General features: G+C 42.4%; 3 protein-coding genes across 5 annotated transcripts in view; 2 read left to right on the forward strand and 1 right to left on the reverse strand.

Moving 5' to 3' along the window:
* Positions 1-11,510, forward strand: part of AP1G1 (adaptor related protein complex 1 subunit gamma 1) — a 93,228-nt gene extending 81,718 nt beyond the window's left edge. For all 3 annotated transcript variants that reach the window (XM_066348747.1, XM_066348748.1, XM_066348746.1), the window contains 4 exons: positions 1,694-1,798; positions 1,924-2,084; positions 5,805-5,903; positions 7,343-11,510. In XM_066348747.1, the coding sequence (XP_066204844.1) occupies positions 1,694-1,798; positions 1,924-2,084; positions 5,805-5,903; positions 7,343-7,444 (467 nt within the window). In that variant the 3' untranslated portion in view covers positions 7,445-11,510. The remainder of the gene's footprint in view (positions 1-1,693; positions 1,799-1,923; positions 2,085-5,804; positions 5,904-7,342) is intronic.
* LOC136380711 (IST1 homolog) overlaps positions 1-27,153 on the reverse strand; it is a 450,214-nt gene that overhangs the window by 174,930 nt on the left and 248,131 nt on the right. The gene's annotated exons all lie outside the window — the stretch shown is intronic.
* PHLPP2 (PH domain and leucine rich repeat protein phosphatase 2) overlaps positions 16,244-27,153 on the forward strand; it is an 80,265-nt gene continuing 69,355 nt past the window's right edge. Inside the window, exons 1-2 of the mRNA XM_066348742.1 lie at positions 16,244-16,392; positions 24,040-24,305. Coding sequence (XP_066204839.1) covers positions 16,294-16,392; positions 24,040-24,305 — 365 coding nt within the window. The 5' untranslated portion in view covers positions 16,244-16,293. The remainder of the gene's footprint in view (positions 16,393-24,039; positions 24,306-27,153) is intronic.

A 27,153-nucleotide genomic window follows, 5' to 3' on the forward strand; every position in this document is an offset into this window, starting at 1 on the left:
GGCTTGGCAGTTGTTTTTGGTTGTCATGACTGGCAGGTGCTACTATCACTTAATGGGTAGAAGCCAGAAATGCTGATAGACATCTTAGAGTGCACAAGACTGCTGCCACAACAAAGAATCATCTAGCTTAAAATTTCACTATCTTTGCCTGACTAGGCGGTGGCGCAGTGGATAGAGCGTTGGACTGGGATGCGGAAGTACCCAGGTTCGAGACCCCGAGGTCACCAGCTTGAGTGCGGGCTCATCTGGCTTGAGCAAAAAGCTCACTAGCTTGGACCCAAGGTCGCTGGCTCCAGCAAGGAGTTACTCGGGCTGCTGAGGCCCCCGGTCAAGGCACATATGAGAAAGCAATCAATGAACAACTAAGGTGTTGCAAAAAATCCTGATAATTGATGCTTCTCATCTCTCTCCATTCCTATCTGTCTATCCCTATCTATCCCTCTCTCTGACTCTCTCTCTCTGTCCCTTTAAAAAAAAAAATTTTTTTACTAGCTTTGAGGTTAAGGAATACTATTGCCAAATTGTGTCTAATTTGGTTGCCCTAGTTCACATCCCTAGGACAGATGTCAGAAGTCCCCATTGCTACATGTTCTTACCAGTATCTGGCATTCTCAGACATTGAAATTCTCACCGTTGTGCTGGGTGTGAAGTGGTATCGCAATGTGGCTTTAAATTCCGTTTCCCTCATTTCTGGTAGAGATGGAACATCTTACTCCATGATGCCCTTTTCCTTCAGGTTCCCTTTTCTGGGAATGGCTTGTTCATATCTCTTACCACTTTTAATTTTTTTTTCTTCAACTTTTTTTCTTATTAAATTGTAGGAAGATAAATTATAGTTCTGAGTACTCATCATTTGTTATTTTGTAGCAAGAATTTTTTCCTTCCTGTGGTCTTTCTTTTTTTTTAAAGTATTTTTCTAAAGTCTTTATTCATTTTTTAGAGAGGAGAGAGAGAGAAAGAGAGAGAGAGAGAGAGAGAGAAGGATGAGGAGCAGGAAAGAAACATCAACTCTCATAAGTGCATTGACCAGGCAAGCCCAGGGTTTTGAACCGGTGACCTCAGTGTTCCAGGTCAACACTTTATCCACTGCGCTACCACAGGCCAGGCTTCTTTCTATTTTTTTTTTAATTTTAATTTTTTTATTTTCTTTAATTTTGCTGAAGTGAGAAGCCGGGAGGCAGAGAAACAGACTCCCGCATGCACCCTACCAGAATCCACCTGGCATGCCCACTAGGGGGCGATGCTCTGCCCATCTGGGGCGTTGCTCTGCTGCAACCAGAGCCATTCTGGCACCTGAGGCGGAGGCCATGGAGCCATCCTCAGCACCCGGGACAACTTTGCTCCCATGGAACCTTGGCTGCAGGAAGGGAAGAGAGAGACAGAGGGAAAGGAGAGGGGGAAGTCTGGAGAAGCAGATGGGTGCTTCTCCTGTGTGCCCTGGCCGGAATCGAACCTGGGACTTCCACACGCTGGGCTGACATGACTGCTGAGCCAACCGACCAGGGCTATTTTTTTAATGAACATTTGTTCATTTTAAAGTGTTTAAATTTTAAGTTCTTTCCCTTTATGGTTTGTCCTTTATGCATCTTGTTTAAGGAATTCTTCCCTTAACCTGAGATCATAATATTTTCTCCTATATTTTTTTGGTGAGCTTTGTCATACTGGATAATTAATGTTAGATGGTTTTGTTTAGGTGCTCCAGCTGCCCCTGCCCCTGCCTCAGCCCCACAGATATCCCAGCCCCCCTTCTTGTTGGACGGGCTTTCATCACAGCCTCTCTTCAATGACATCGCTACAGGTACAGTTACTCATGTTATTATCATTAAAGCAATGAGAAGTAGTTATTGAATTGAAGAAAGCCAGTAATAATTTTGTAAGTATTAGAGTGACTACAGTTAGGCTAATCTTCCTGTACTTTCCCAGGCATCCCCTCCATCACAGCATACAGTAAGAATGGCTTAAAGATAGAATTCACCTTTGAACGGTCAAACACCAACCCCAGTGTCACGGTGATAACGATACAGGCCTCCAACAGCACAGAGCTGGACATGACGGACTTTGTTTTCCAGGCTGCAGTACCAAAGGTACTACATACAATACCTTCCTTGCCTTGTTCTTTTGATTAAAGATTGACTGACTTTATTTTCAAAACACATTTGGTAAGGTACATATTTTAGTGTTTAATTGTCACATTTAGCCCAATCTAACAATAATGTAACTACTATGGCTTATTGAAGAATGTTATTTTAATACTTTTTACTTGGCCATAAAAATCTTAGTATTGTAGGATAAAGAAAGGACATTCTAGTAGTGGTGAGAGCAGACTTCTGTAAGATAGGCTATTAATGATCAGGGCCTCGAGGACAGGCTGGGGTAATACAGTGGTAGAAACTTAATAAACACTTGATATATATCTAAGAGAAACATTCCTCCTTCATTAATATCTAGTTTACTATTGATAAAGTTACTGCTTGTTTTGTAAATTGGAATTTTGTTTATACCAAATCTAAGTTTGGGGAGTGTTTATGTTCATCCTTGAAAAATGATGTTATTTTTCTTTTTTTCTAATTACAGTTGATATTCAATATTACATATATTAATTTCAGCTGTATAGTATAATGGTTAGACATATAATTTACAAAGTGATCCCTGGATAAGTCTGGCATCATACATACCATATTTCCCCATGTATAGACACACCTTAATTTTGGGGCCCAAAATTTGAAAAAAAATGTATTACATAAAGTTATTGAACTCAAGTTTTATTCATTATAAAATTCATACAACTCATCACTGTCAAAACTCCCGTCCATTAACTTGTCCTCATCTGTGTCTGATGATGAATCACTGTCTTCAACAGTGAGCGCAAAAACAAGTGTGAAAAAGCGGGAAACACAAATGAAAAAAAAAAAAAAAAAAAACTGGCCCTGGCCGGTTGGCTCAGCGGTAGAGCGTCGGCCTGGCATGCAGGAGTCCCGGGTTCAATTCCCGGCCAGGGCACACAGGAGAGGCACCCATTCGCTTCTCCACCCCTCTCCCTATCCTTCCTCTCTGTCTCTCTCTTCCCCTCCCGCAGCAAGGCTCCATTGGAGCAAAGATGGCCCAGGCACTGGGGATGGCTCTGTGGCCTCTGCCTCAGGTGCTAGAGTGGCTCTGGATGCAACAGAGCGATGCCCCAGAGGGGCAGGGCATCGCCCCCTGGTGGGCATGCCGGGTGGATCCTGGTCAGGCGCATGCGGGAGTCTGTCTGACTGCCTCCCTGTTTCCAGCTTCGGAAAAATGAAAAAAAAAAAAACAACCAAAAAAACAAAAAACTACAACCACTGTATAAGATGCACCCAATTTTTAGACCCCAAAAGTTAAAAAAAAAGTTTTGAAAAAGGGTGTATCTTATACATGGGGAATATGGTATTTATTACAATATTATTGACTATATTTTCTGTGCTGTACTTTACATCCCCATGACTGTTTTGTAACTGCCAATTTGTACTTAGAAAACTTTTGAGTAAAGAAAAACTTAGAAACCCTGGCCAGTTGTCTCAGCTATAGAGCATTGGCCTGGTGTGTGGATGTCCCGGGTTTGATTCCTGGTCAGGGCACCCAGGAGAAGCGGCCATCTGCTTTTCCACCCCTCTCCCTTCTCTCTCTCTCTCTCTCTCTCTCTCTCATATCTTCCTGCAGCCATGGCTGAAATGGTTTGAGCAAGTTGGCCCCGTGTGCTGAGGATGGCACTATGGCCTTGCCAAGCAATGTAGCAGTGGCTCCAGATGGGCAGAGCATTGCCTGGTAGAGGGTTTACCAATTGGATCCTGGTCGGGGAGCATGCGGGAGTTTGTCTGCCTCCCCGCCTCTCAATTAAAAAAAGAAGAAGAAAAACTTAGACTGAGAAGCTGACAGAATTTTTCTGCAAAAGACAAGATAGTGTTTTCGGTTGTATGGTCTCTGTTGCATCTATCAATTCTGCGGTTATAGTACAAAACAGACACAGGCAGTGTGTAAGTGAAGGAGTGTGGCTATGTTCCAATAAAACATTATTTACAAAACCAGATGTCATTTCATTCTTGGCCATGGGCCATAGTTTGCCAACTCCTGGTTTAGTCTAAGCTAATCTAATTTTTGCAGTGACATAAGCAGTATGACATTTAGACCACACATTTTTAGAAATTTATTTCCTTTTATTTGTGGTTCCTGCTGACTTTGTAATCTTCTTTACTTGCATATTTTAGAAGCCAGAAGAATGTAGATTTTTTAGAAGTAGCAAAGTGGTGTCAGTACTAGTGGTATGACATTAAGCAAGTTACTTAATCTTTCTGCCTCAGTTGCCTCATTTGCAAACAGGGGTGGTATTAAGGATATCTACCTCAGGAGGAATAAATGAGTTTTATGTCCCTGGCACTATTCTAAGTACTTTTCTTGGGTTCAGTGCTCAGGAAATGTTAGCCACTACAACTAGGGTTTTGTATTTGTTACTTCAGGCTGCTCTTCTGGCAGCATATCAGCTCCGCTCTATGACATTTCTTTCTTCTTGGTGCTGTACTGTACAATGCCCTTTATATAACATGATGTGGCTTGTCATATTACATAGAATTTTATGATTACTTTTTTTACTCTTTATTATCTCTGAAATTGAGGTACATTTTTATCTTTATTATTTTTTTTTGAGGTACATTTTTAAAATGACACCTTGTCATAGTTTAATTGGCAGCCTGTTTTCTTTCTCAGTGGTATATGAAATAATGGTATGAATTATAATTGATGGCATCATACATGTAATTAATAAATGTAAATAAACTATTTTAGCTTACATTATTTATCTTGACAACAGAATGTGACCAAGACCCAAACTAACAAACCTGTGCATTGAGTTTAAATTTCTACTCTTGTCATTTTTGGCTCCAGGGAAGAAGGTAGACTTCCCTCTCTCCCTCCCCTGTTTCCCTCATCTCTCTCCTGCTTCTTTCTCTTTCCCTCTCTCTACTCTCTCATTAATGTTTTAGAAGACTGAACTTTCAGGGAAGATTTATTAAAGTCCTAGTATGTAGAGTAGCTACATACAGACTGTGTTGTGCTGGCAATGTGGTTTACCTGTGTTGCTCATAGCACTTTTATCTCTGTTCCCTGTAAACAAACAAGCAAAACCCACTAGCCTGCAGCAGGCTATGGCTTCTGGTTCTCCCAGGTCTTTTGCAGTGTAGGCTAGTTCTGCACATAACTTTTCTGTTAGGACCTGTGTCCCCATTGGGAGATCCATGTACCAGCTGGGTCTTTTGGCCTTTCCCTCACCTCTGTCATATAGGAATAGGCTTGCCACATTTAAGATTATGCAGGCTTTAGAAAGCAAAAATTCAAGTATACAGATCCCAGCCTTTAATTAGTGACTGGTATGCTGGTTTGTTATATTTAGAAAGCTTTTCATTTCTTTGTAGTTTTCTTTTAGCCACAAGCACCTGTTTTTTACCTGCATAGTTGATAAGTTACTGTTAAGCGAGGTTGTTGCCAGAACAAGAATTGGTCACTTTTTGAAAACTGGTAGGATAAAGTTCTTTTCTACCATAAAAGGAAGAGTGGCTCAGTGTTAGTTTTCATGAACAAAGACCTAAGTGGTTGGGTCTTAAAAATACCATGAAGTGATAGTCCACCCACAGACTATGGACTGCTGACATCAGGAAAACAAATAGAAAGTAGTAGCAGGTCAGTCTGTTACTTGAACCACCATGTGGGTGTCTGACTTATCTATTTGCCGCCTTCTCAGACATAGTCGTAAGTGTATTGCTTCCTCTGAAGAGTGCCCTTTGTCTCCCCAGACATTCCAGCTGCAGCTTCTGTCTCCTAGCAGCAGCATTGTCCCAGCATTTAATACGGGGACCATTACACAAGTCATTAAAGTTCTCAACCCACAGAAGGTAAGTAGCACATTTGAAGACAGTATCTGAGGAAGGTATAAGTATATATATGTATTCTTGAAAGAAAATTCTGCATTGTTTCTTTGGACTTTTTTGACTTATAGTCATAAGAAATCTGTGACCATTTCTGGTCCAACCTTGTTCTTCCATAGATAATGAACAGAACCCAGACACATGAAATGATTTAGTGGCATCTTATTAAAGTGCAACTTTAAAAAAATTCTCCCTTTAGAGGCTTAAAGGTCTAGTTTTTGCTGGGGGTGGGGAGCTTAGATATTTTAATCTTTACACAAGTTGCAGTGGGGAAGAACATTTGTTGAATCAAATATCTACATTTCGTGTAATCGTTAAGGATGTGTAGCAAAAGTGGAGCCATTTTAATGAAGCAGCCAAATGAAAAATAGTTTTAGAAATAAATTAGGCAATATTTTTATTTTTTCAAAGTAAATTGACTCTACATAAGACTAATCAATTGACTAGTTTTCAGTTTTTGGAAATGATTTGGAGAGTTTTTTCACCTTGGAAGATTTCTAATAGTGCCTCATAAATACCAGTATGATTTCCTCTTATAACGCTTTTCTTTTCTCTGCTATTTACTGTACTTTAAGTATAGTATGTACATATAGCACAATTATAAATTCCTTTGACAATCTGATACATAGAGTAAAAATTTTCTTACTGCACTTACATTTGAAATCTGCCACATAAAGTGAAAATAACTTAAATTGAGTTCTCTTAAAACTACTGCTATTATCTGTGAGTTAATTATTTTATTTTTCTTTGTGCTTTGGGAATGAAACAAGTTTATGTTCTCATTTACTATAGGTTTTACAGAGCAAGCACCAGTATCTCTGAATATGGAGTATAAAATGAGTGTATGTTTACTCCATTTTTCTAGAAACTTAGACATTAGGGTTGAATCTTTTTGAAAAGTACTCAGCGAATGTTACCATGACAATGCTCCTGAGTGGTTCTGTCCTGTTACTGCGTTGTAGGTTTGAAGCCAGCGATGTGCTCTGGAGATGCACTTCTTCTGCCTGGCTGCGTGACGTTGGCTCTGTGGCTAATAGCTAGAGTATTAGGTGGCTTTTTGTTGTTGTTTGCCTGTGTGTCATTTAAAACAATTTTTCTTCTGTTGATCAAGGGTGTGGGGAGAGAAGCATCAATTCATTTCACTCAGTTTTCTATTTTAGTTGTGCACTCATTGATTGCTTTTTGTATGTCCACTGACTGGGGATTGAACCTGCAACCTCAGTGCACTTGGTTGACACTTCATGCACTGAGCCTCCTGGTCAGGGCCACCTGTGTGTCATTTTTAAGAGACAGCTTTGCTTTAAAATAATTTGTTCCCTCTAAGATTGAAAGTATATTTGTGAACCGGAAAGATTCTATAGATTTTATTTCAGAGTATAATTTGTGATTCTCTTTTATTCTCACAGCAACAACTGCGAATGCGGATCAAGCTCACATATAATCACAAGGGCTCAGCAATGCAAGATCTAGCAGAGGTGAACAACTTCCCCCCTCAGTCCTGGCAATGAGAGTCCGGCACCATTCTCATTCTTATCCCACTCAATCAAAGGAACTCTGGGAAAGAGGTTGTGATCGCTGGCAAGTCCCCCCCAACTGTACCATGGGCATGAGGAGCTGAAGAGAAGAACTGTTGCGGAGGATTTTCCTAAAGTTATTGCTGACCTTGAAGCATTGTTAAAGACTAACCTCCTCTCCTCCACTGTTGAGGCCAGCTGCTTCTGGAGGCTAGTTTGCACTCTTCTTCCTCTTCCCTTTTTCTGCACTTCTCTACCCCTCCTACATTTACAGCCAGAACCGACATTCCCTGGGCCCCTGAGGAACAGCAGCTGGTCTGGAGGAGAGGACTGGAATCCATGGCAAGAAAACACTCACTCTGTCTCTGCAGCAAAGAGTTGCCCCCTTCCTTCTACTGTGTTTCTCTGTGCACTGGGCGAGGTGGGGTATTTATTCCTCACTAGCTGGGTCACCATCTTCAGGCGCTTTTTACATCTGGCATTCAGAATGGAAATGTAACAATGGACATTAGGGAGCCCTGCCTTTTCCTACTGGTTCCCCCAAAGTTTGAAAGAGGCATTAGGCTCCTGGTAGCCTTTTCTGTGCATTGCTGTATACATCACACAGACACACACATGTATGTATGTTTGTTACCAAGAACTGGTCAGACTTTGAGAGGTTGTTTGTAAACACTGGACAGATGCAGTTAAAAAGAGCTTTGTTGAGATTTGGCATGAAGGATATGGTGCTCTATTTGTAACAGAAACTTCCAAGGCTCTTCCGGCTCCCCCTTCTCTCCATTCTTAAGCTGTATTCATGAGTACTCTCCATGATTTTCAAAATTGATTCCCCTTAAAGTGCGAGGTGGACAACTTCTAAAAGATATAATAGGTTAATGCCCTTATTCCTCCCACAAGTTTTAAAGTTTCTCCTAACCCATAACTTGCCTGATGAACTATGGCAAATGGGTGGAAAGAGGAGTTCACCACTTTTAAAGATTTGACTCCTTATCAAAAGCACCTTTACTCATGGGAAGAGTGAGTATCAGACTCATCCTAGAGCAAATTGGAGTCATCTTCCATTACTGCAAACCTCCCTTTTTACTTCTTGAGCCTGGCTTGGACCTTGGCATTCCTTTTGAATTCCTTCTTTTAACTGGAACATTTGTGTTGTATCTGTAACACTGGCACTGAAATAAAGACCACACGGTTAAAGAAATCTTTCCTATATTGTAGTTTATGGTGTTGGAATGAAGCCTTGCAGCTTCCTTGTTTCCTGTGTCAGAGGAATAGACACCATAGGATAGGATATCCCTTCCTGAGTCTGAGAAATGGGTCTCTTGAGAGAGGCCAGTCTCATAAATATCAGCATCAAAGACATGAGGTCTAGAGCTGTTTTAAAATTAATAAGAGTGCAGGGTGCTTTTTAGAAAGGATCCTTGTGTTTTCAGACCTTACCGCTGAGTTGTTGGAATAAGTAGGGTCGCTGCCCCGTGGCACATGTTGAATGTACTGTGTACGTTCAGGTGCACAGGTGCCATATCTGACCTACTAAAGAGGAAAGGAAAAGTCAGCCCACCTCGCTATTCATGTTGGCAATCATTACTGTATTGAGTACAGTATAATGACTACTTCGGCTTTGGTCTTTAACCTGCGTATAAATATCCATTTCCCCCACCTCCATTTTACTAAGCCTTTACTTAAAATCTTCAGTGTCTTGTCAAATCTAGCTCTGTATCAGATGCTAGTCTATTCCTAACATTTGACAGACTGGAGTTGAACTAAAAGGCTCCCAAGGGGAAACTTTCTGGTCTTACTAATATTTAAGAGCAAGATCTGCTAAAACTTACTCTGCTGGGTAAATGGTTGACTGAATCAAGGACAGGATATTATCTTGTGCATAGTTTTCAGTAAAGTAAGTGTGGACTAGTGTATATTTTAGACAACTGCTCTGCCTGTGCAATGAAAAATAGCCTTTAAAGGTTTCTTTGCAGACTGATTTCATTGGATGGACACTTAATGCTGTGAAACATGATAGGATTAACAGATTATTAGTGGATTTCTTGAATAGAATTTGTCTAACATTCCTCTTTGTGGTAGAGGCTTTATTTTCTTTCTCACGTTTATAGTTAACCAGCTCAAGTTTCTTTAGTTGAACTGAGTTGAATCTCAGAAATCTGCTGACGACCATGCTATAAGACAGTGCTAGCTAATGGAGCTGGAAAGGGTCTGTTCTAGTAACAGCGTTTCCTTGGGTGATCACAGTTTTAAGGTAGAGTGTTATACGATCATCCATAGCTTTGTTTAGAAGGAATAAAAATCATGGCCTTAACACAAAGGGTGCTGTGTAGAATATGACGTGATTTCAGAGAGGGAACGAACCCAAGCACCATACTGAAGGACTAGAGGCTAAGTTAACTGCCTAGGATACTGATGGTTGTGAAGACTGTTTCAAATGATCGGATCTTTGAAAGCTTCAGCGTGCCTTAGTTTCTAGGATCAGAATTAGTTCTCTCACTTGGCCTTGCTGCTAAATGGAGAAATCTCTTTAATTTTTGTGAATACTTGCACATTTCAGTAATTTCTTTCCCTAGCATAACCATTCAAGGGGGAGCAAATTTGGATAGATTTACAACTTTAGAGCCATTGTGAGGAAAGAGTGATTTCCATGGCTGTTTTACTAACTTTGGAGTGATAAGCGGTGAGCCTACACACACTTACTTGGACAATTTCACATGCACTTTTACCTCATTTTTTCCTTTTCCAGAGAAGTTTGTATCCTCTCCCTTGCTCTCCTCCCCATCCCCGCAATAATCCTAAGGGAAAATTCATCTAAGTTATCTTAAAAAACTGTAGGACGGGTGCTCTACCCAAGAAGATCCTCCCACAATGCTCCGGTGCTGTTACCTGGAGGTGATTTGGACAGTCGGTGGAATGTTTTATGCTGTGTACGGTGATCATCTGTTCATCTTAAGGTCTTTCATGTAAAGAAACATTCCTCAATGTAACACTTGGGAAGGGATTCTTTCTTCTTGATAGGTTAAAGATGTGGTCCATACCCCTTGTCTGTCCCATTCATACAAGAAAATAGACTTTTAAAACTGTCTAGCATTAACGGTTTGAGTTTTTCTATCTCTATAACATGCTTTTCTTTTTTTTTTTTCTAGAAGAGGTTAGCAGTTAGGGGATACTGTTTTTGAGGTTCAACTTCATTATCTTCTGCATTGGAAAATATTTGGGCCGTGAAAATGAGAGGAAAGAGTTTGAATGCATTTTTTTTTCTAGTGAATGTATTTTATCCACATTGTCCTAAACTGAGAGAGCTAGAGAGCAGATAGTGGATATTCACAAACTTTGTGGTTGGTGGAGAGGTGGTACATGCCTGTTCTCATGAGTTTGGGAGTGGGAAGGGTCATTGAAGAAAGAATTGCTGTGCTGAAGTTTGAAACACTCTGACCAGCGTTGGCTCAGGAGGGTGGGGCTGCTTGTAGAACTGGAAGTAACTCATTTTTCAAGCAATAGCAATGAGTGGGTCCCATCAATGGGGTTCCAGGACCTGGAACACTTAATCAGTAGAAAATGCTGAAGCAGCTTGTATAGCTGCTTCGTGAACTTCCATGAGGCCAATTCTGGCTTCAAGATGGAGCCTTGGAGTTTATCCGTTTTTGTTTTTGGAACCTGCTGTTGCGCTTTGTGTGTTTTGTTTTTGTTTTCTCTTTGGGGGCCTCAAGGGAAAGAGCTTCTGAACTCTTTCCTCTGAACTCCCACGGTGTCCCTGTAAAGTCCCTTTTCTTTCAAAATGTTGTAAGTTACATTTTCATTAAGCCCCATCACATCTTCTTTACTGTAAAAATATTAAAAGGCTGTTTCCAAGTGGGACAGCTAATGAAGTTCTAATTATTGCAGACATATTTTTGAGATGTAAAAAAAATTTAAAATTAAATGATAAGTCTTAGAGGCGAGTGAGGAATAAAATGGATGTAAACATTTACATGGGATGCATTAGAATTCTGCTGTGTGTATTGTCTTTTGGTTGAAACAAATTATGAACAGTGACTAATAATAAAAAGTCAATACTCAACGATTTAAAATTTGCTTCCTCGGTTCTTACAAGTGGATTAGAGAAGTCTTGGATGAATTCTTATTCTAGAACTTTGTTAATTGTTTCTTTTATATTGAAATCTTACCAAGAAAGGAATTTGAACAACTTAAAAATAAAAAAACAAAACTTGTAGACAAATTTTAACTATTATGATTACGTCCATGTTTATCTTCTTTACAAAGGTGTCTCACACAAGGCAAAGAAATCTTGTCAAGGTGAGATATGTATGAGGAGTGGTAATAGAGTTTCAGTTACAAGCTTCTATTTGTGAATTGTTCATGTGTATCTGTAACTGGGAAGAGGAAGGCTTGACTAGCCAAAACGAGTTCTACTTCCTAATCTATTTTATATAAGGTCTACCAGAAAGTTCTGTCCGTTTTTGGAATAAAACAAAATACAAATTTTTCTTGCCGTCAATAAACTTTATTAAATAATATAATTGCCATTATTATTCATGATTTCTTGCCAGCGTGAGGGCAATTTGTATATCCCATTTTTGAAAAATGTTTTATCTTTTGATGTGAAAAATTGAACCAGTGCTTGTTTGATATCTTCTTCATTTTTGAATTTTCTGCCCTTCAAAAAAATTTTTTTTTTTTAATTTTTTTTTATTTTTTACAGAGACGGAGAGTGAGTCAGAGAGAGGGATAGACAGGGACAGACAGACAGGAACGGAGAGAGATGAGAAGCATCAATCATTAGTTTTTCATTGCGCGTTGCAACACCTTAGTTGTTCATTGATTGCTTTCTCATATGTGCCTTGACTGCGGGCCTTCAGCAGACCGAGTGACCCCTTGCTGGAGCCAGCGACCTTGGGTTCAAGCTGGTGGGCTTTTTGCTCAAGCCAGATGAGCCCGCGTTCAAGCTGGCGACCTCGGGGTCTCGAACCTGGGTCCTATGCATCCCAGTCCGATGCTCTATCCACTGTGCCACTGCCTGGTCAGGCCAAAAAAATTTTTAAGGACAAAAACAAGTGATAGTCGGAGGGTGCTAATTCCAGGGAATATGGTGGATATGACAGAATTTCCCAGCCTAGTTCTGCAATTTTTTTTTTTTTTTTTCATTTTTCTGAAGCTGGAAACAGGGAGAGACAGTCAGACAGACTCCCGCATGCGCCCGACCGGGATCCACCCAGCACGCCCACCATGGGGCGACGCTCTGCCCACCAGGGGGCGATGCTCTGCCCATCCTGGGCATCGCCATGTTGCGACCAGAGCCACTCTAGCGCCTGAGGCAGAGGCCACAGAGCCATCCCCAGCGCCCGGGCTATCTTTGCTCCAATGGAGCCTTGGCTGCGGGAGGGGAAGAGAGAGACAGAGAGGAAAGCGCGGCAGAGGGGTGGAGAAGCAAATGGGCGCTTCTCCTGTGTGCCCTGGCCGGGAATCGAACCCAGGTCCTCCGCACGCTAGGCCTAGTTCTGCAATTTTTTGACGAGTCCCCAAAGCAGCATGTGGCCTGGCATTATCATGATGCAGTATGATGTTCTTCCTATTGAACATCGCCGGCCTCTTTTCTAAACTTTGTTAATTTGCTACATCAGTATGTATACATTAAGTGATAAAAATAGAGAGGCACACATGCACCAAATAAACATGTGCTTACGTGTTGAAACTTGTGATAGAAACGGACAGAACTTTCCGGTAGACCCTTATACAAACTTCCATAAAAGTGAGAGTGGTTGGAAGTTGAAAGCTTTAGGTTTTTTATTACTCAGATGATTCTTCATGGTCCCTTTATTGAGAAGGTGGAGAGTGCGACAGTCCCCTAATTGAGGAGAAAGATGTGTTCCTTGGCAATTATCTAGTTTATGCAGAAGAGCCCTTTGGCACTGTTTGATAAGTGACATTCCTGTAATATTTACTTATATATAGCTTAAAATTCATCTTTGTTTTTAATATTAAATTCAGTTAACATGTTCCTCTACATGTAATTAAATGAAAATATAAAAGCTACAGTAGAAAAATTTAGCAAGTAATAGACTCCAGATATTTACTTAATACAATGTGTAGTGTTCTGATTTGAACTCTGATCGAGAAGGACCAAATTAATTTTTATCACTTTTAAGGGTTTTCCATGCCATTTCCTCCCCTAGTTCAGTTGTCCCATATTCAAAAAGGATTAAACTGTTCAAGGAAGAATTTCCTTCAAACCTTGAAGCCAGTTAAATACTGCCTGTTTATTTGCAACTAAAATAAGGCATATCTAAATCCTCTCAACCTGTGGTAGAGTAACAAGGAGGTTAGCCCTAAAGATGACTTTGTAATAATTGAAAGAGTGGGGACAACCTATAAATAAGCCAATGTAGTAACCTCTATGAAAATCTGATACAGGAATTTTCCTTCTTTAGACATTGTTTTCATTTTGTAGTGAGGATTAGGAAAAGCTCCCAAGATGAAAGTGTGTTTGTGTGTCCCCAGGTGGAGAGAGATAGATGCACAGCAGCTTAGAGGAAGAGTACAGAGAGGAAGGTGTCTGGCGACTTTTCTGTCTCTTGGCTTGATCCAAACAGTGATTTTTGTAACAATGAACCTGCAGTGAGGGCAGATGGATTTTTTGCACTAAAAAATCCCAGAGGAATTTATTTTTAGGGTTAGTCTCAGCTGTTTACCATTTCCAGAAATTGTAGTTATATAACCCTTGGCATACATAATGCACACTGCCTTGAACTGGGGAGAATGTATGTGACCTTTGAAACAGTATAAAATGTTAATGGCGGTACATGATTTGAAAGGAAAACAATCAACTGGTTGTCACTATACTGAATTGCATCTTAAATCGTGGAGACATTTAAAGAGAGCTGCATCATAAATTATCCCCTGTAATATCTGGGCTGGTAATTTTTTGTTTTTCCTTTTGAAAGAGGTACAACTTGTTTAAAATGTGGTAAATACATAACTTTAGCATATGTCTGTATTTTGAATTGATGCTTTAGCCCATTATCCCATTAATGAAAACAAAACAAACAAAAATAATACCTACCACTGCTCTTGCCCAGCCTGAACTCAAATCTCAAATGCTGATCTTGGGACATCCTTCCCCTTCAGGTGATCAATCAATAAAGACCCTCTGCTCATGAGATCTGGAAAAGGTAATGTGTAATAAAAACTGGCTTTTGGAAACACTAATTCTGAACCACATTTTTATTCTTTCCGCTGCCTTTTTGCCCTTAGGTCCATTTCTGTCTCCATATTGGTGCCCATCCTTTACAAACTAGTGTTCCTGCTAGAAGTTACCTAGTAAGCACTGCAGTGGGAATCCAACCACTTTGAGTAGCTTTCTTGAAAGTGATTTCAAGGTAGAAAGAAACCCCAGGAGATAGAGGACCTAAGAGCTTTCTTCACCTTACACCAAGAGACACAGAGAAAAATAATTTTTAATTCATTAAAATGAGACAAATGATTATCGGAGACAGTTTTTGTATACGCAAAGCAATTCACATAAAGGGAGAAAGCGACTAAAAGAAGAAATAACATAGGGTCAGAATCTTTGCAAGAGTCAAATTTTGTCTTGGAATTTAAAGTATCTTCAAAAGCATACTTATCAGTAGAGAGAGGCACAGACACCACTATTTTAAAGCGCAAACTCTCTTGCTCTAAGCCTGCCATTAAAACAGGTGGTCTGGACTAAGCACGCTGAAGCAGTGGATAATAGCTGATACCAACCAGTACCGATTATTCAAAGCTCAAGAAATTTTTTTGCAAGTTGCTTGAATGAACATCCGTCAATATCTGTGCAAAGGGAATACCTAAAAGAACAAGAAGTCTATGTTTCCTAGGAAAATATGGAACAATTAACAAGAGTACTCTGAGGAACTGAGTGAACCTTAAATTTGGAAATTCATTTATAATGGCTACTGTGAATCTTTACCATGTGCTAAAAGCATGTTGCACAAAATCTTTATGATAACTACTAGGCAGATAATTCATTTCACAAAGTCTTAGATCAAGTAACTTGCCCAAGGGTATAGATCTAATAAGAGGTACAGTTGAGACTTGGAATCAGCCTTTCTGATTCCAAATTTGGACCACTGGCTGACCCCAAAATTATCACCAATGCAGAAACTAAAACTTTTCAAGGTTTTCTAAATTATTCTTGCAAATAGTAAAATGGCTCACAGACCATATTACTGCTTGAGACAACCGAATTCTGATTTTACTACATGAGGAGAAAGGAAATTAAAATGTGGATGGGAGGTGAGTTAAGATTTTGTACACATGGCTCGGTGGGACTTGCTGAAGGTCGTAAGCATCTCGAATAAGGAAAAGAAAGGTCCTCGCTAAGGTGAGAGCATTCTCAACAATTCGTTTGATGGTTTTGAAGTGAGGGTGACAGGTTAGTTCTGAAGTAGAAAGAGAGGAAACGTCTTTGGAGGGTCAAGTTACAGGAGCCACCCTCTGGGGAGAGCACCGTCCTGTCATCATTGACACCTGCCCTTTGTCCAGCCGGTACTTCGTAGGCGGGAACAGCAGGAACTGACTCTTCGCGCCTCAGTTCCCCAAGGCCAGGGCGGCGGGCAGCGGAGGCCCAGCCCTGCGGTGGCGCCTGCCTCCGCCGCCGTGCATCCAGCCCGCCAGCATGCGGATGGCGACAGCCTGAACGCATCTCGCCCGCGCTACGCAGGTCCGACAGGGCTGCGGGAGGGCGGAGCCCGAGGCGGGGCTGGCGGGGCGCGGGAGGCGGGGCCGCGGGTTGCTCGCGCGCGCCGCCGAGGCTCCGCGCGCCGTCGCGCCGGCCGGGAGTCCCTGTGCAGCCTCTGCCGCCGATGGGGGAGGTGGAGCCGGGGCCCGCGGGCCCGCTCGAGCCCCCGAAGCCGCCCGAAGCACCCGCGAGCCGCCGGCCGGGCGGCATTCGGGTCCTGAAGGTACGGCGGGCGGGCGAGCGGGCTGGGGAGGGAGAGAAGGCGGGAGCGGCTGCCCCAGCTCTGCGCCTTGGCCGAGGCAGCCGGCGACCCCCGCCCCGCATCAGTCAGGACGCCCGGCTGCTCGGCCGCCCCCCAACCCGGGCCTCCGCGCCTGGTCCCCGCCCAGGCCTCGGCCGCCTGCGTCCCCTCCGCTGCCCATCCCTGGCCTCGAGCCACCTCCTCGCAGGCCCACGCCTTGGGTCCGGCGTCCGTCCGGCCGCCGCCACCACCCGGCTCGTTCGGCCCCCGGGGGCCGACTCTACCTCCCTCGGCCGCGCGCCGCGCCCGGGGGCCGGTGGCTCCTAGCTCGGGAGCCGGGCTGGAAGTACGCAGGGCTTCCTCCCCGGACACCTGAAGACATCACCCCAGCGGGAGGATGGCGGCGGTGATTGGCCGAGCGCTGCGGTGTGCTTGGGGCTGCGCCCCGTAGAGCGGGCCGGCTCTGCCCTGAGGCTTTGCCACCGAAGTTCGGACCCGGCTTCCTGCTCCGAGGCACCGGCCTGGTGGCAAGTCCTGCCCCGCCTGGAGAATCCCCGGGCGAGCCTGATCTCTGGGAATCGCTGGGCGTGTTGCGGAGGGAGGAGGGGTTGGACAAAAAAGGGGCATTCCTGCTTGCGGGAGCGGGCCTGACAATCCAGGGAGACGGTAATGGGGGAGCCGTTATGCAACAGGCAGCTTGCGGGGCTTTTTTGCAGAAATTGGGGGGAGTCGGAGGAAATGAAAGCAGATGCAGGCAGGTGGGGGGAGTGGAGCCTAAAAGGTGATGACAAGAAGTTCAAATACACAAGGAATGTAGGGTGGGTAAGGGATAGTGAAGACGGTTTAAAAGGAGGGGTTGTGGGAGACGGACGGACTTTTTCTACTGGCCTTTGAAATAGTGGGAAGAATTATTCCTGTAGGTCAAAGAGGTAAACTAGGTGTCTTCTGGAGATGGAATGGAATTTCTTCTGGAGTTCTAGAAGAGGAAACAGCAGGATTTAAAACTTGCCAGGGAGAAGGAAGAGGAATAAGAAAATTTAGAAGAATGGATGTGTTTCATACTCAGAAATACTCTGCAAACAATGAAAATCCATGTTGTTAAAAAATACGTTTAGTAATAGTTGTTAATTGGGAAGGGAGGTGAGCACAATATACTTGTCATTAAGATTATTAGTAGGACATCTCAAAGATAGGAACACTGAAAAAAATAATAGGTTTGAAGCATGCGGTGAATCCATGAAACAGTGTCAAATAGAACTCTGTAAAATATTAAAGTTTTTCTGCTACTACCTTCCAGTCTTAATCCAGGGATTTAAAGAAATAACTTTCCATAGTTTATCTCCACTTCTGCATAAATCTTGTACATATTTTTTGTAACTTAGTTAACCATAAGTTGCAAATATAGTTACCCAGAGGCTTTTAGATATTTATTTAAAACCATAAGGTTTCAAAAGTGTAAATTATGAATGAACCAAAAAAAAAAAAAAAAGTTCAACCAGCCCAATTTATCAGGAAATGACAGGTCTGAGAGATAATGTCCTCTGGCCTAGAAGGTAAACAATTTTTAGCTTTTTTTTTTTTTTTTTTTTAAGAAGATAGCACTACCTTGTTTAGATTTTATTTATTCATTTTTATTACAGAGAGAGAGAGAGAGAGAGAGAGAGAACAGGGGGAGGAGCTGGAAGCATCAACTCCCATATGTGCCTTGACCAGGCAAGCCTGGGGTTTCGAACTGGCAACCTCAGCATTCCAGGTCGACGCTTTATCCTCTGCGCCACCACTGGTCAGGCACAATTTTTAGCTTTTTTTAATAAGAAATTTTATTTTTATTTATTTTTCCATGGGAAGACAGTGTGAGAGGGAAGGAATTGAGAAATGATCATCTTTATTGAAGGGTCTCACTTCTAGGAAGTGGTCCGACACCCATCCCTGGTTCTCTGAGGTTCCAATATGGGTACCATTAGATTCCAGAAATTGATCTTAATTATAGTCGTCAGCTGGTGTTGTGGGAGGCCCTTGAATCTTTTCCTTTATTGCATATGGTTAATGCTTTAAATAATCCTTGCAAATAAATAGGATTGAGAATGGAGAATAGGTGCTATGTGTTCTACATACAGAAATTCCCTTAAATAGCTGAGTGGTTGAATTTTGTGCCAAGTGAAACTGGAAAAGAAGATATAAGTAGACTTTCTGAATTGGGAGGAAAGCCATTATCTCCAACATGTTATTCTCTGAAGACCCTTTGGGAAAAAAAGACTTATTCTTTATTGTAACTTATACTTAATACCAAATTATGAACATAATTATTATCAGAAAATACAGATCTTTGTAAAAAGACTGATATACTAAGCCAGTATACTTTAGCCAGATTAGACCTAGGTCTGTCTCTATGCAGTATTGGAAAAAAAAAATTTTTTTTGGGGGGGGGGGTGAAAAAGCAGAGTGGGCAGTATTGGAAAATTTGATTGAAATTCTGCCCCTAGATTTATTCAGTAAATTGCTATTTAGAATGTACCCCTTTATAGTTGTAGTTGGAATATATTGTGTTATTTTTAATACAGTACTCTGAAGATTATTGGGAGTTTCATTGAAGCATAAATTTTCTAGCTGTTTCCTCCAGTTTGGATTTTTGCCTTTTTTTTTTTTTTTTTTTTTACTCAAGTCTAAAGAAGAAGATCCGATGTTACAGCTAATCTAGGCAGTGAATGTGATGAGATTAGTTTTCTAAGATTTTCAAGTTTTGATCAAAATAATATGTATGCAATTTAAAAAAATCAATACCAAAAAATTTTAATGAACTGAAATATTCTTTCCCTCTTTATCTTGTCCTACTCCTTCCAAAATATTTCTAACATGTCTGTTTACAGAAATGAGCTCATATTGGTTTAAAGTTTGAATGCGGGAACATATCTCCTCCCTTAGGATATTTTACATTCTGAAAGGCCTCATTGAGTATGGAGAGTTACTTTACAAGACCCTGTTTTTACTGTGCACACCTTAGAGTTAACTGTAGGTGGGCCTCTAATGGTTTTACCACCTTTGAACTGATCACATATTCTCTTCATTTTTATAGAGTTGAGAGCATAAAACTGAAGTGGATACTTAATTTACAGCTTACTCTAAGGACTTTTGCTTCCTAAAAATACTTTTAAATCTTTTTATAAAAAGTTTATTTATTTTAGGGAGAGAGGAAGAGGGGAGAGAGAGAGAGAGACAGGAACATGGATCTGTTCCTGTATGTGTCCTGACCGGGCTTGAACCAGCCACCTCTGCATGTCAGGTGCTCTAAACCAGTGGTCTCCAACCTTTTTTTGGGCCACGGACCGGTTTAATGTCAGAAAATATTTTCAGGGACCGGCCTTTAGGGTGGGACGGATAAATGTATCACATGACCGAGAGAAGCATCAAGAGTGAGTCTTAGACGGATGTAACAGAAGGAATCTGGTCATTTTTTTTTTTTTTTTTTTTTTTTTCATTTTTCTGAAGCTGGAAACGGGGAGAGACAGTCAGACAGACTCCCGCATGCGCCCGACCGGGATCCACCCGGCACGCCCACCATGGGGCGACGCTCTGCCCACCAGGGGGCGATGCTCTGCCCATCCTGGGCGTAGCCATATTGCGACCAGAGCCACTCTAGCGCCTGGGGCAGAGGCCACAGAGCCATCCCCAGTGCCCGGGCCATCTTTGCTCCCATGGAGCCTTGGCTGCGGGAGGGGAAGAGAGAGACAGAGAGGAAAGTGCGGCGGAGGGGTGGAGAAGCAAATGGGCGCTTCTCCTGTGTGCCCTGGCCGGGAATCGAACCCGGGTCCTCCGCACGCTAGGCCGACGCTCTACCGCTGAGCCAACCGGCCAGGGCGAATCTGGTCATTTTTTAAAAATAAAACAGCCTGACCTGTGGTGGCACAGTGGATAAAGCGTCGACCTGGAACGCTGAGGTCGCCAGTTTGAAACCCTGGGCTTGCCTGTTCAAGGCACAAATGGGAGTTGATGCTTCCTGCTCCCCTCCTTCTCTCTCCCTCCCTCCCTCCCTCTCTCTCTCTCTCTCTTCTCTAAAATGAATAAATAAAATCTTAAAAAATTAATTAAAAATAAAACATCGCTCAGACTTAAATATAAATAAAACGGAAATAATGTAAGTTATTTTTTCTCTACGGACCGGTACCAAATGTCCCACGGACCGGTACCAGTCCGCAGCCTGGGGGTTGGAGAGCACTGCTCTAAACAACCGAGCTATCTGGCCAGGACAAAATACTTTTAAATCTTAAACGTATTCTTTATACACTTGTTTGATGTGAGAGGTGATTATAGTTGTGTTCTCTTCTAGGTAAGTTTGTCAACAGTTCCTATATAAGAGTACGGGAGGGAGGAAAGAGAATGTTCTCAATCTAGCAATTCCAGTGGAGTAGTGATTCTAAAAGCTGAAAGCATCTCAGGATAGTACTGGCAGTTACCTGATGCTTTAGGCAGTGAAGAAGAAAGCACTGGGTAATTCAACAGTGGCTAATAATAGCTAAAGAGTCCATCTAGATTGTTGCTGGAAGGCCTGTGCTTTCTTAGTACCTAGGCCTTTTAAATGCCCATTGATACCTACTGAAGTTCTAACTCAGCGGTTTATCTTCATTCCGTGGAATATATCATATACCTGTAGTGAGGAGGCGCATTCTTTGACCAAGAGCACGAATGTTTCAATAATGTAAAGTTCCTTACGGAATTTATAGTTTTAAAGGAAATATATATATCACAGGTCCCCAAACTACGGCCCACAGGCCGCATGCGGCCCCCTGAGGCCATTTATCCGGCCCCCACCGCACTTCCGGAAGGGGCACCTCTTTCATTGGTGGTCAGTGAGAGGAGCATAGTTCCCATTGAAATACTGGTCAGTTTGTTGATTTAAATTTACTTGTTCTTTATTTTAAATATTGTATTTGTTCCCGTTTTGTTTTTTTACTTTAAAATAAAATATGTGCAGTGTGCATAGGGATTTGTTCATAGTTTTTTTTATAGTCCGGCCCTCCAACGACCGGTCTGAGGGACAGTGAACTGGCCCCCTGTGTAAAAAGTTTGGGGACCCCTGATATATATGCACATTAAAAATTATTTAAAAATCCTCCCAGAAGAAAAATCATGGATGTACTATTATAATACTTCTTGGGGTCTTTCTTACTTTTGTAAGACTGAGGTCAGTGGGCTATTATTGGGACATGGTTTTTTGTTGTTGTTTTTGTTTTTAGAGAGAGAGTGGGACAGACAGGCTGGGAGAGAGAGTATCAATTCTTCATTGTGGCATCTTTGTTGACTGCTTTCTCCTGTGTGCCTTTACTGGGTGGTTCTAGCAGGGCGAGTGACCCCTTGCTCAAGCCAGCGACCTTTGGCTTTAAGCCAGCAACCATGGGATCATGTTTATGATCCCATGCTCGAGCCAGTGATCTCGGAATTTTGAACCTGGGTCCTCTGTGTCCTAGTCCAACGCTCTATCCACTGCGCCACTGAATGGTCAGGCAGGCCATGGTTTTTTAAAGAAGCCTTTTGGTGTTTACCTGTTCTCTCAATAGCAGTGAGCAGAATTTCTTTCCACTGAATGCAGAACTTCTTTGTATAATACTTTGTATAGAATACTGTTTTCAGATGGACCAGCTGATCTTTGCCAATGATTAAAACATAAAGAACATTTAAAATTAACCAGTGAATTATTTAGTGGTTAAAATTATTTAGTGCTATACTGGGTGGATCCCGGTTGAGGAGCATGTGGGAGCCCTCTCACCTAAAAAAACAAACAAACAAACAAAAATTGGTACAAATATGATGGCTCCTATGCTTATAAAATAAATATTTGACAGCTCTTTGTTAGTTCTGAGATGTTCAGCTTTAAGAAAATGCTCTTGATGAGAAGAGAGAGACCTAGTTCCTACTTGTTGCAGGGGTTTATCCTACTTATCTAAAGTTAGAATCAGTAAATAATCTTCATGGTTTTGAATAGCTATGCTTAAATCCCTAAAATCTGAAAAATGACTGGATTTACCTATGTTTTTCTAAACTTAAACAATGAAGCCATTCTCACACTTGTTTTATTTTCTTCCCACATGGAAATGCCTTCTAACTTTTCATTCTCCTTTCTTTTCTGCCTTTAGAAATAGAATTTTAGCCCTAGCTGGATAGCTCAGTTGATTAGAGTATTGTCCTGGTACACCAAGGTTGTGGGTTTGCTCCCTGGTCAGGGCACATATAAGAACCAACCAATGAATGTGTAAATAAGTGTAACAACAAATCGATGTTTCTCTCTCTCTCTCTCTCTCTCTCCCTCCCTCCCTCCCTCCCTCCCTCCCTCCCTCCCTCCTCCTCCTCCTCCCTCCTCCTTCTTCACCCTCCCTCCCTAAAATCAATCAACAAATAAAAAAGTTTTAAATATTAAAAAAGAGTGAATTTTAGGTGCTACAGTTATCTTGAAATATTTATCTCAGTAATTATAAAAGTAACATTTGCTTTGCTTATAGTTATTTCTGTTTTCCAGTGAGGATTAGTAGCCAAAGTATTTTATTTACTTTTTGACTGATACAAAGAGGAGATTGTGGTCCTGGCTAGTTGGCTCAGTGGTAGAATGTCGGCCTGGCATGTGGATGTCCCAGGTTTGATTCCTAGTCAGGGCACATAGGAGAAGTGCCCATCTGCTTCTCCACCCTCCTTTCTTATATTGCTATAGCAATTGTTTTTGCCTGGAGAAAACAGTGAGTCCACAGTGTGTATGAATTTCACATGCCTAAATTATCAAATGCATCAGTAATTATTTTGTAACATGATGAGAATGGAAAGAATATTTGTGTAGTATTGTGTTTATTCTGTATTTGCTTATTTGAGATATGAGGCAGAGGTTTAGGACCCTAGAGAAAATTTAGTTTGCAGAAAATGTTTATTGCAGCATTATTTCCAACAGTGAAAAATTAGAAAAAGAAATGAATACCATTAGCAGGAGAATGGATAAATTGCAGTGTATACAAAGATGGAGTATTATTGAAATTATGAGCTGGGAGTATTAGCATGGATATGGCTAAACCAATATAGAACCAAATAAAAATACTGCAGTGTAAAACATAAGTATGTTAGGATTTAAAAATTTTAAATCATGTAGAATGATACTATATATATTTATAGGTATGTACATATATGGCAAACATGAAAATGCATGGAATGATAAATACCAAATATAGTAGAGTGTTTGTTTCTGGGGAGAGAGAAGGGGGGTTTGGGGTTGTAATGGGGTAACAGATGGCTTCAGCTCTGTATAGAAGAATATATTGTATATATGTCTTTTAGAATAATGATCAGAACGAAATATGACAAAATATTAAAATTTATGAAAGTTGGATAGTAGGTACACAGATGTTTTAATATTCTTGACATTTATTCTGAAAATATAAGTAAAAGAAAGGGCAAGAAAAGTGATGGACAGAGACATGAACAGTTCTAACAGTAGAGCAAACGAAGTTTGCCAGGTTTTGAACGGGCAGGGCAGATGTGGCCGGCTCTGTGGGGGGAGGTAATACTTGGCTGAGCAGAGTATTGGTGAACATAGAGGGAAAGGTGGGGTGAGGACTGAACATGTCCGACTCATTCTAGCTAACGATTTTTTTTTAGAGAAATATGAAACGCAATGGGAGCAGAAATTGCTTGAATAGGAGAAGTAGGTTTGGTTCTCGAGAAAGAGACTGGCTGAAAGAAGATGTGAAGAGAGGCTGTGTTTACCTTTATGGAGCAGACTCGACCACTGCCACTGCAACCACCACCTCTGCCGCCGCCGACTTGCACCTTGTCCTTTGCACAGTAGAGACACCAGCATCAGAAATATGTGCTGGAGAGGGAAGGGAAAGTCTTTATTTACAGCTGCATGGAGACCTGGTCAGGTAAGATCTGAGTCTTACCACTCTAATTCTGCTGCAGTGTAAGTAATAGATGTTTCTGCTTGGAAGTGGGCTTCAGGATTTTAATTGTGCTCTGACTGATGTTGATTATGCGGTTACTAGGTTTGAAAAAGATTTTGTCCTTAGAATGCTGATGTTGTGATTCTTAAAACTGTCAGTGATCCTGACCGGGCGTTGGTGCAGTGGATAGAGTGTTGGACTGGGATGCGGAGGACCTAGGTTCGAGACCCTGAGGTCGCTAGCTTGAGCGTGGGCTTATCTGGTTTGAGCAAAGCTCACCAGCTTGGACCTAAGGTCTCTGGCTTGAGCAAGGGGTTACTCGGTCTGCTGTAGCCCCACGGTCAAGGCACATATGAGAAAGCAATCAATAAACAACTAAGGTGTCGCAACGAAAAACTGATGATTGGCCCTGGCCGGTTGGCTCAGCGGTAGAGCGTCGGCCTGGTATGCGGGGGACCCGGGTTCGATTCCCGGGCAGGGCACATAGGAGAAGCGCCCATTTGCTTCTCCACCCCCCACCCCCTCCTTCCTCTTGTCTCTCTCTTCCCCTCCCGCAGCCAAGGCTCCATTGGAGCAAAGATGGCCCGGGCGCTGGGGATGGCTCCTTGGCCTCTGCCCCAGGCACTAGAGTGGCTCTGGTCGCGGCAGAGCGACGCCCCGGAGGGGCAGAGCATCGCCCCCTGGTGGGCAGAGCATCGCCCCTGGTGGGCGTGCCGGGTGGATCCTGGTCGGGCGCATGCGGGAGTCTGTCTGACTGTCTCTCCCTGTTTCCAGCTTCAGAAAAATACAAAAAAAAAAAAGAAAAACTGATGATTGATGCTTCTCATCTCTCTCCATTCCTGCCTGTCTGTCCCTATCTGTTCCTCTCTCTGACTCTCTCTCTGTCTCTGTAAAAAAAAAGGAAAACAGCCTGACTAGGCGGTGGGGCAGTGGATAGAGCGTCGGACTGGGATGTGAAGGACCCAGGTTCGAGACCCTGAGGTCACCAGCTTGAGCGTGGGCTTATCTGGCTCGAGCAAGGGGTCACTCAGTCTGCTATAGTCTCCTGGTCAAGGCACATATGAGAAATCAATCAATGAACAACTAAGGAGCCGCAATGAAGAATTGATGTTTCTAGGTCTGACCTGTGGTGGCGCAGTAAATAAAGCGTCGACCTGGAAATGCTGAGGTCGCCGGTTCGAAACCCTGGGCTTGCCTGGTCAAGGCATATATGGGAGTTGATGCTTCCAGTTGCTCCCCCCTTCTCTCTCTCTGTCTCTCCTCTCTCTCCCTCTCTGCACTCTCTCCCTCTCTCTTTCCTTTCTAAAAAAAAAAATGAATAGAAAAAAACAAACTGTCAGTGAATGAAAATTTGAAGGTACTTCATTTGAATTACACAACAGTTTGGATATTTAACTTTAGATATTTTATAAGTTTTTTATTTTTACTTTATTTATTTATTTTTTTTGAAATTAAATTTAGGCCTGGCCAGTTGCTCAGTGGTAGAGCGTCGGTCCAGCGTGTGGAAGTCCCTGGTCTAATTCCCGGTCAAGGCACACAGGAGACTTGATCATCTGCATCTCCACTCCTCCTCTCTCCTTTTTCTCTCTCATTTTCTCTCTCTCTCTCTTTCTTCCCCTCCTGCAGCCATGGCTCTATCGGTTTGAGCGCATTGATTAGTTTGATTGGTTCGAGGGCATCCGCATGGGCACTGAGGGTGGTTCCTTGGACCCTTCACCTCAGGTACTAAAAATAGCTCGGTTGCAAGCATGGCCCCAGATGGGCAGAGCATCCGCCCCAGATAGGGGTTGCCTGGTGGATCCTGGTCGGAATGCACGCAGCAGTCTGTTTCTCTGTCTCCCCTCCTCTCATTTGGAAAAGAAGGAAAAAAAAGAAAGAAATTAAATTTAATGAGGTGACGCTGATCAATAAGAGTACATAGGTTTTTTTTGTATTTTTCTGAAGCCGGAAACGGGGAGAGACAGTCAGACAGACTCCCGCATACGCCCGATCGGGATCCACCCGGCACGCCCACCAGGGGCAACGCTCTGCCCACCAGGGGGCGATGCTGTGCCCCTCCAGGGCATCGCTCTGCCACGACCAGAGCCACTCTAGCGCCTGGGGCAGAGGCCAAGGAGCCATCCCCAGCGCCCGGGCCATCTTTGCTCCAATGGAGCTTTGGCTGCGGGAGGGGAAGAGAGAGACAGAGAGGAAGGAGGGGGGGGGTGGAGAAGCAAATGGGTGCTTCTCCTATGTGCCCTGGCCGGGAATCGAACCCGGGTCCCCCGCACGCCAGGCCGACGCTCTACCGCTGAGCCAACTGGCCAGGGCCAAGAGTACATAGGTTTTGGGTGAACATTTCTGTAGCATTTGAACTGTTGATTGTGTTGTGTGCCCATCAGGACCCCCCCCCCAAATTTTTTAGGTAATACATGTAAATAGAATGAAATTGAAATACATAAAAGGAAATTGAGTAGTGTGCATACTCATGCACGAGTATCTCTGTATACATATAAATTTTAAAATTAACAGTGCTATTTGCAACACAATGTTGATTAAATATTATTAGTGATCTTCCTATATTAATATTTACATAGTTTTCACTTATTTAATAGCTGCATAGTATTCCATTTCATGAGTCTATCATAATGTTAGCCAATTTCCTGTTAATGGACATTCAGATTGTTACCATTTTCTCACTTCTGTAAGCAGTGATGCAGTGAATATCTTTGTACCTATGCTATTTCTCCTATGTGTGAGCCATCTGTAGGATAAACTCCTGGAAGTTGAATGGCTGGGTCAAAGATATGTGCAGTTATAATTTTGGTAAATATTATTGGATTCCGTTTTA

Source organism: Saccopteryx leptura, chromosome 9 (assembly GCF_036850995.1).
Source record: "Saccopteryx leptura isolate mSacLep1 chromosome 9, mSacLep1_pri_phased_curated, whole genome shotgun sequence".
In the NCBI taxonomy this organism is placed as follows: Eukaryota; Metazoa; Chordata; class Mammalia; order Chiroptera; family Emballonuridae; genus Saccopteryx; species Saccopteryx leptura.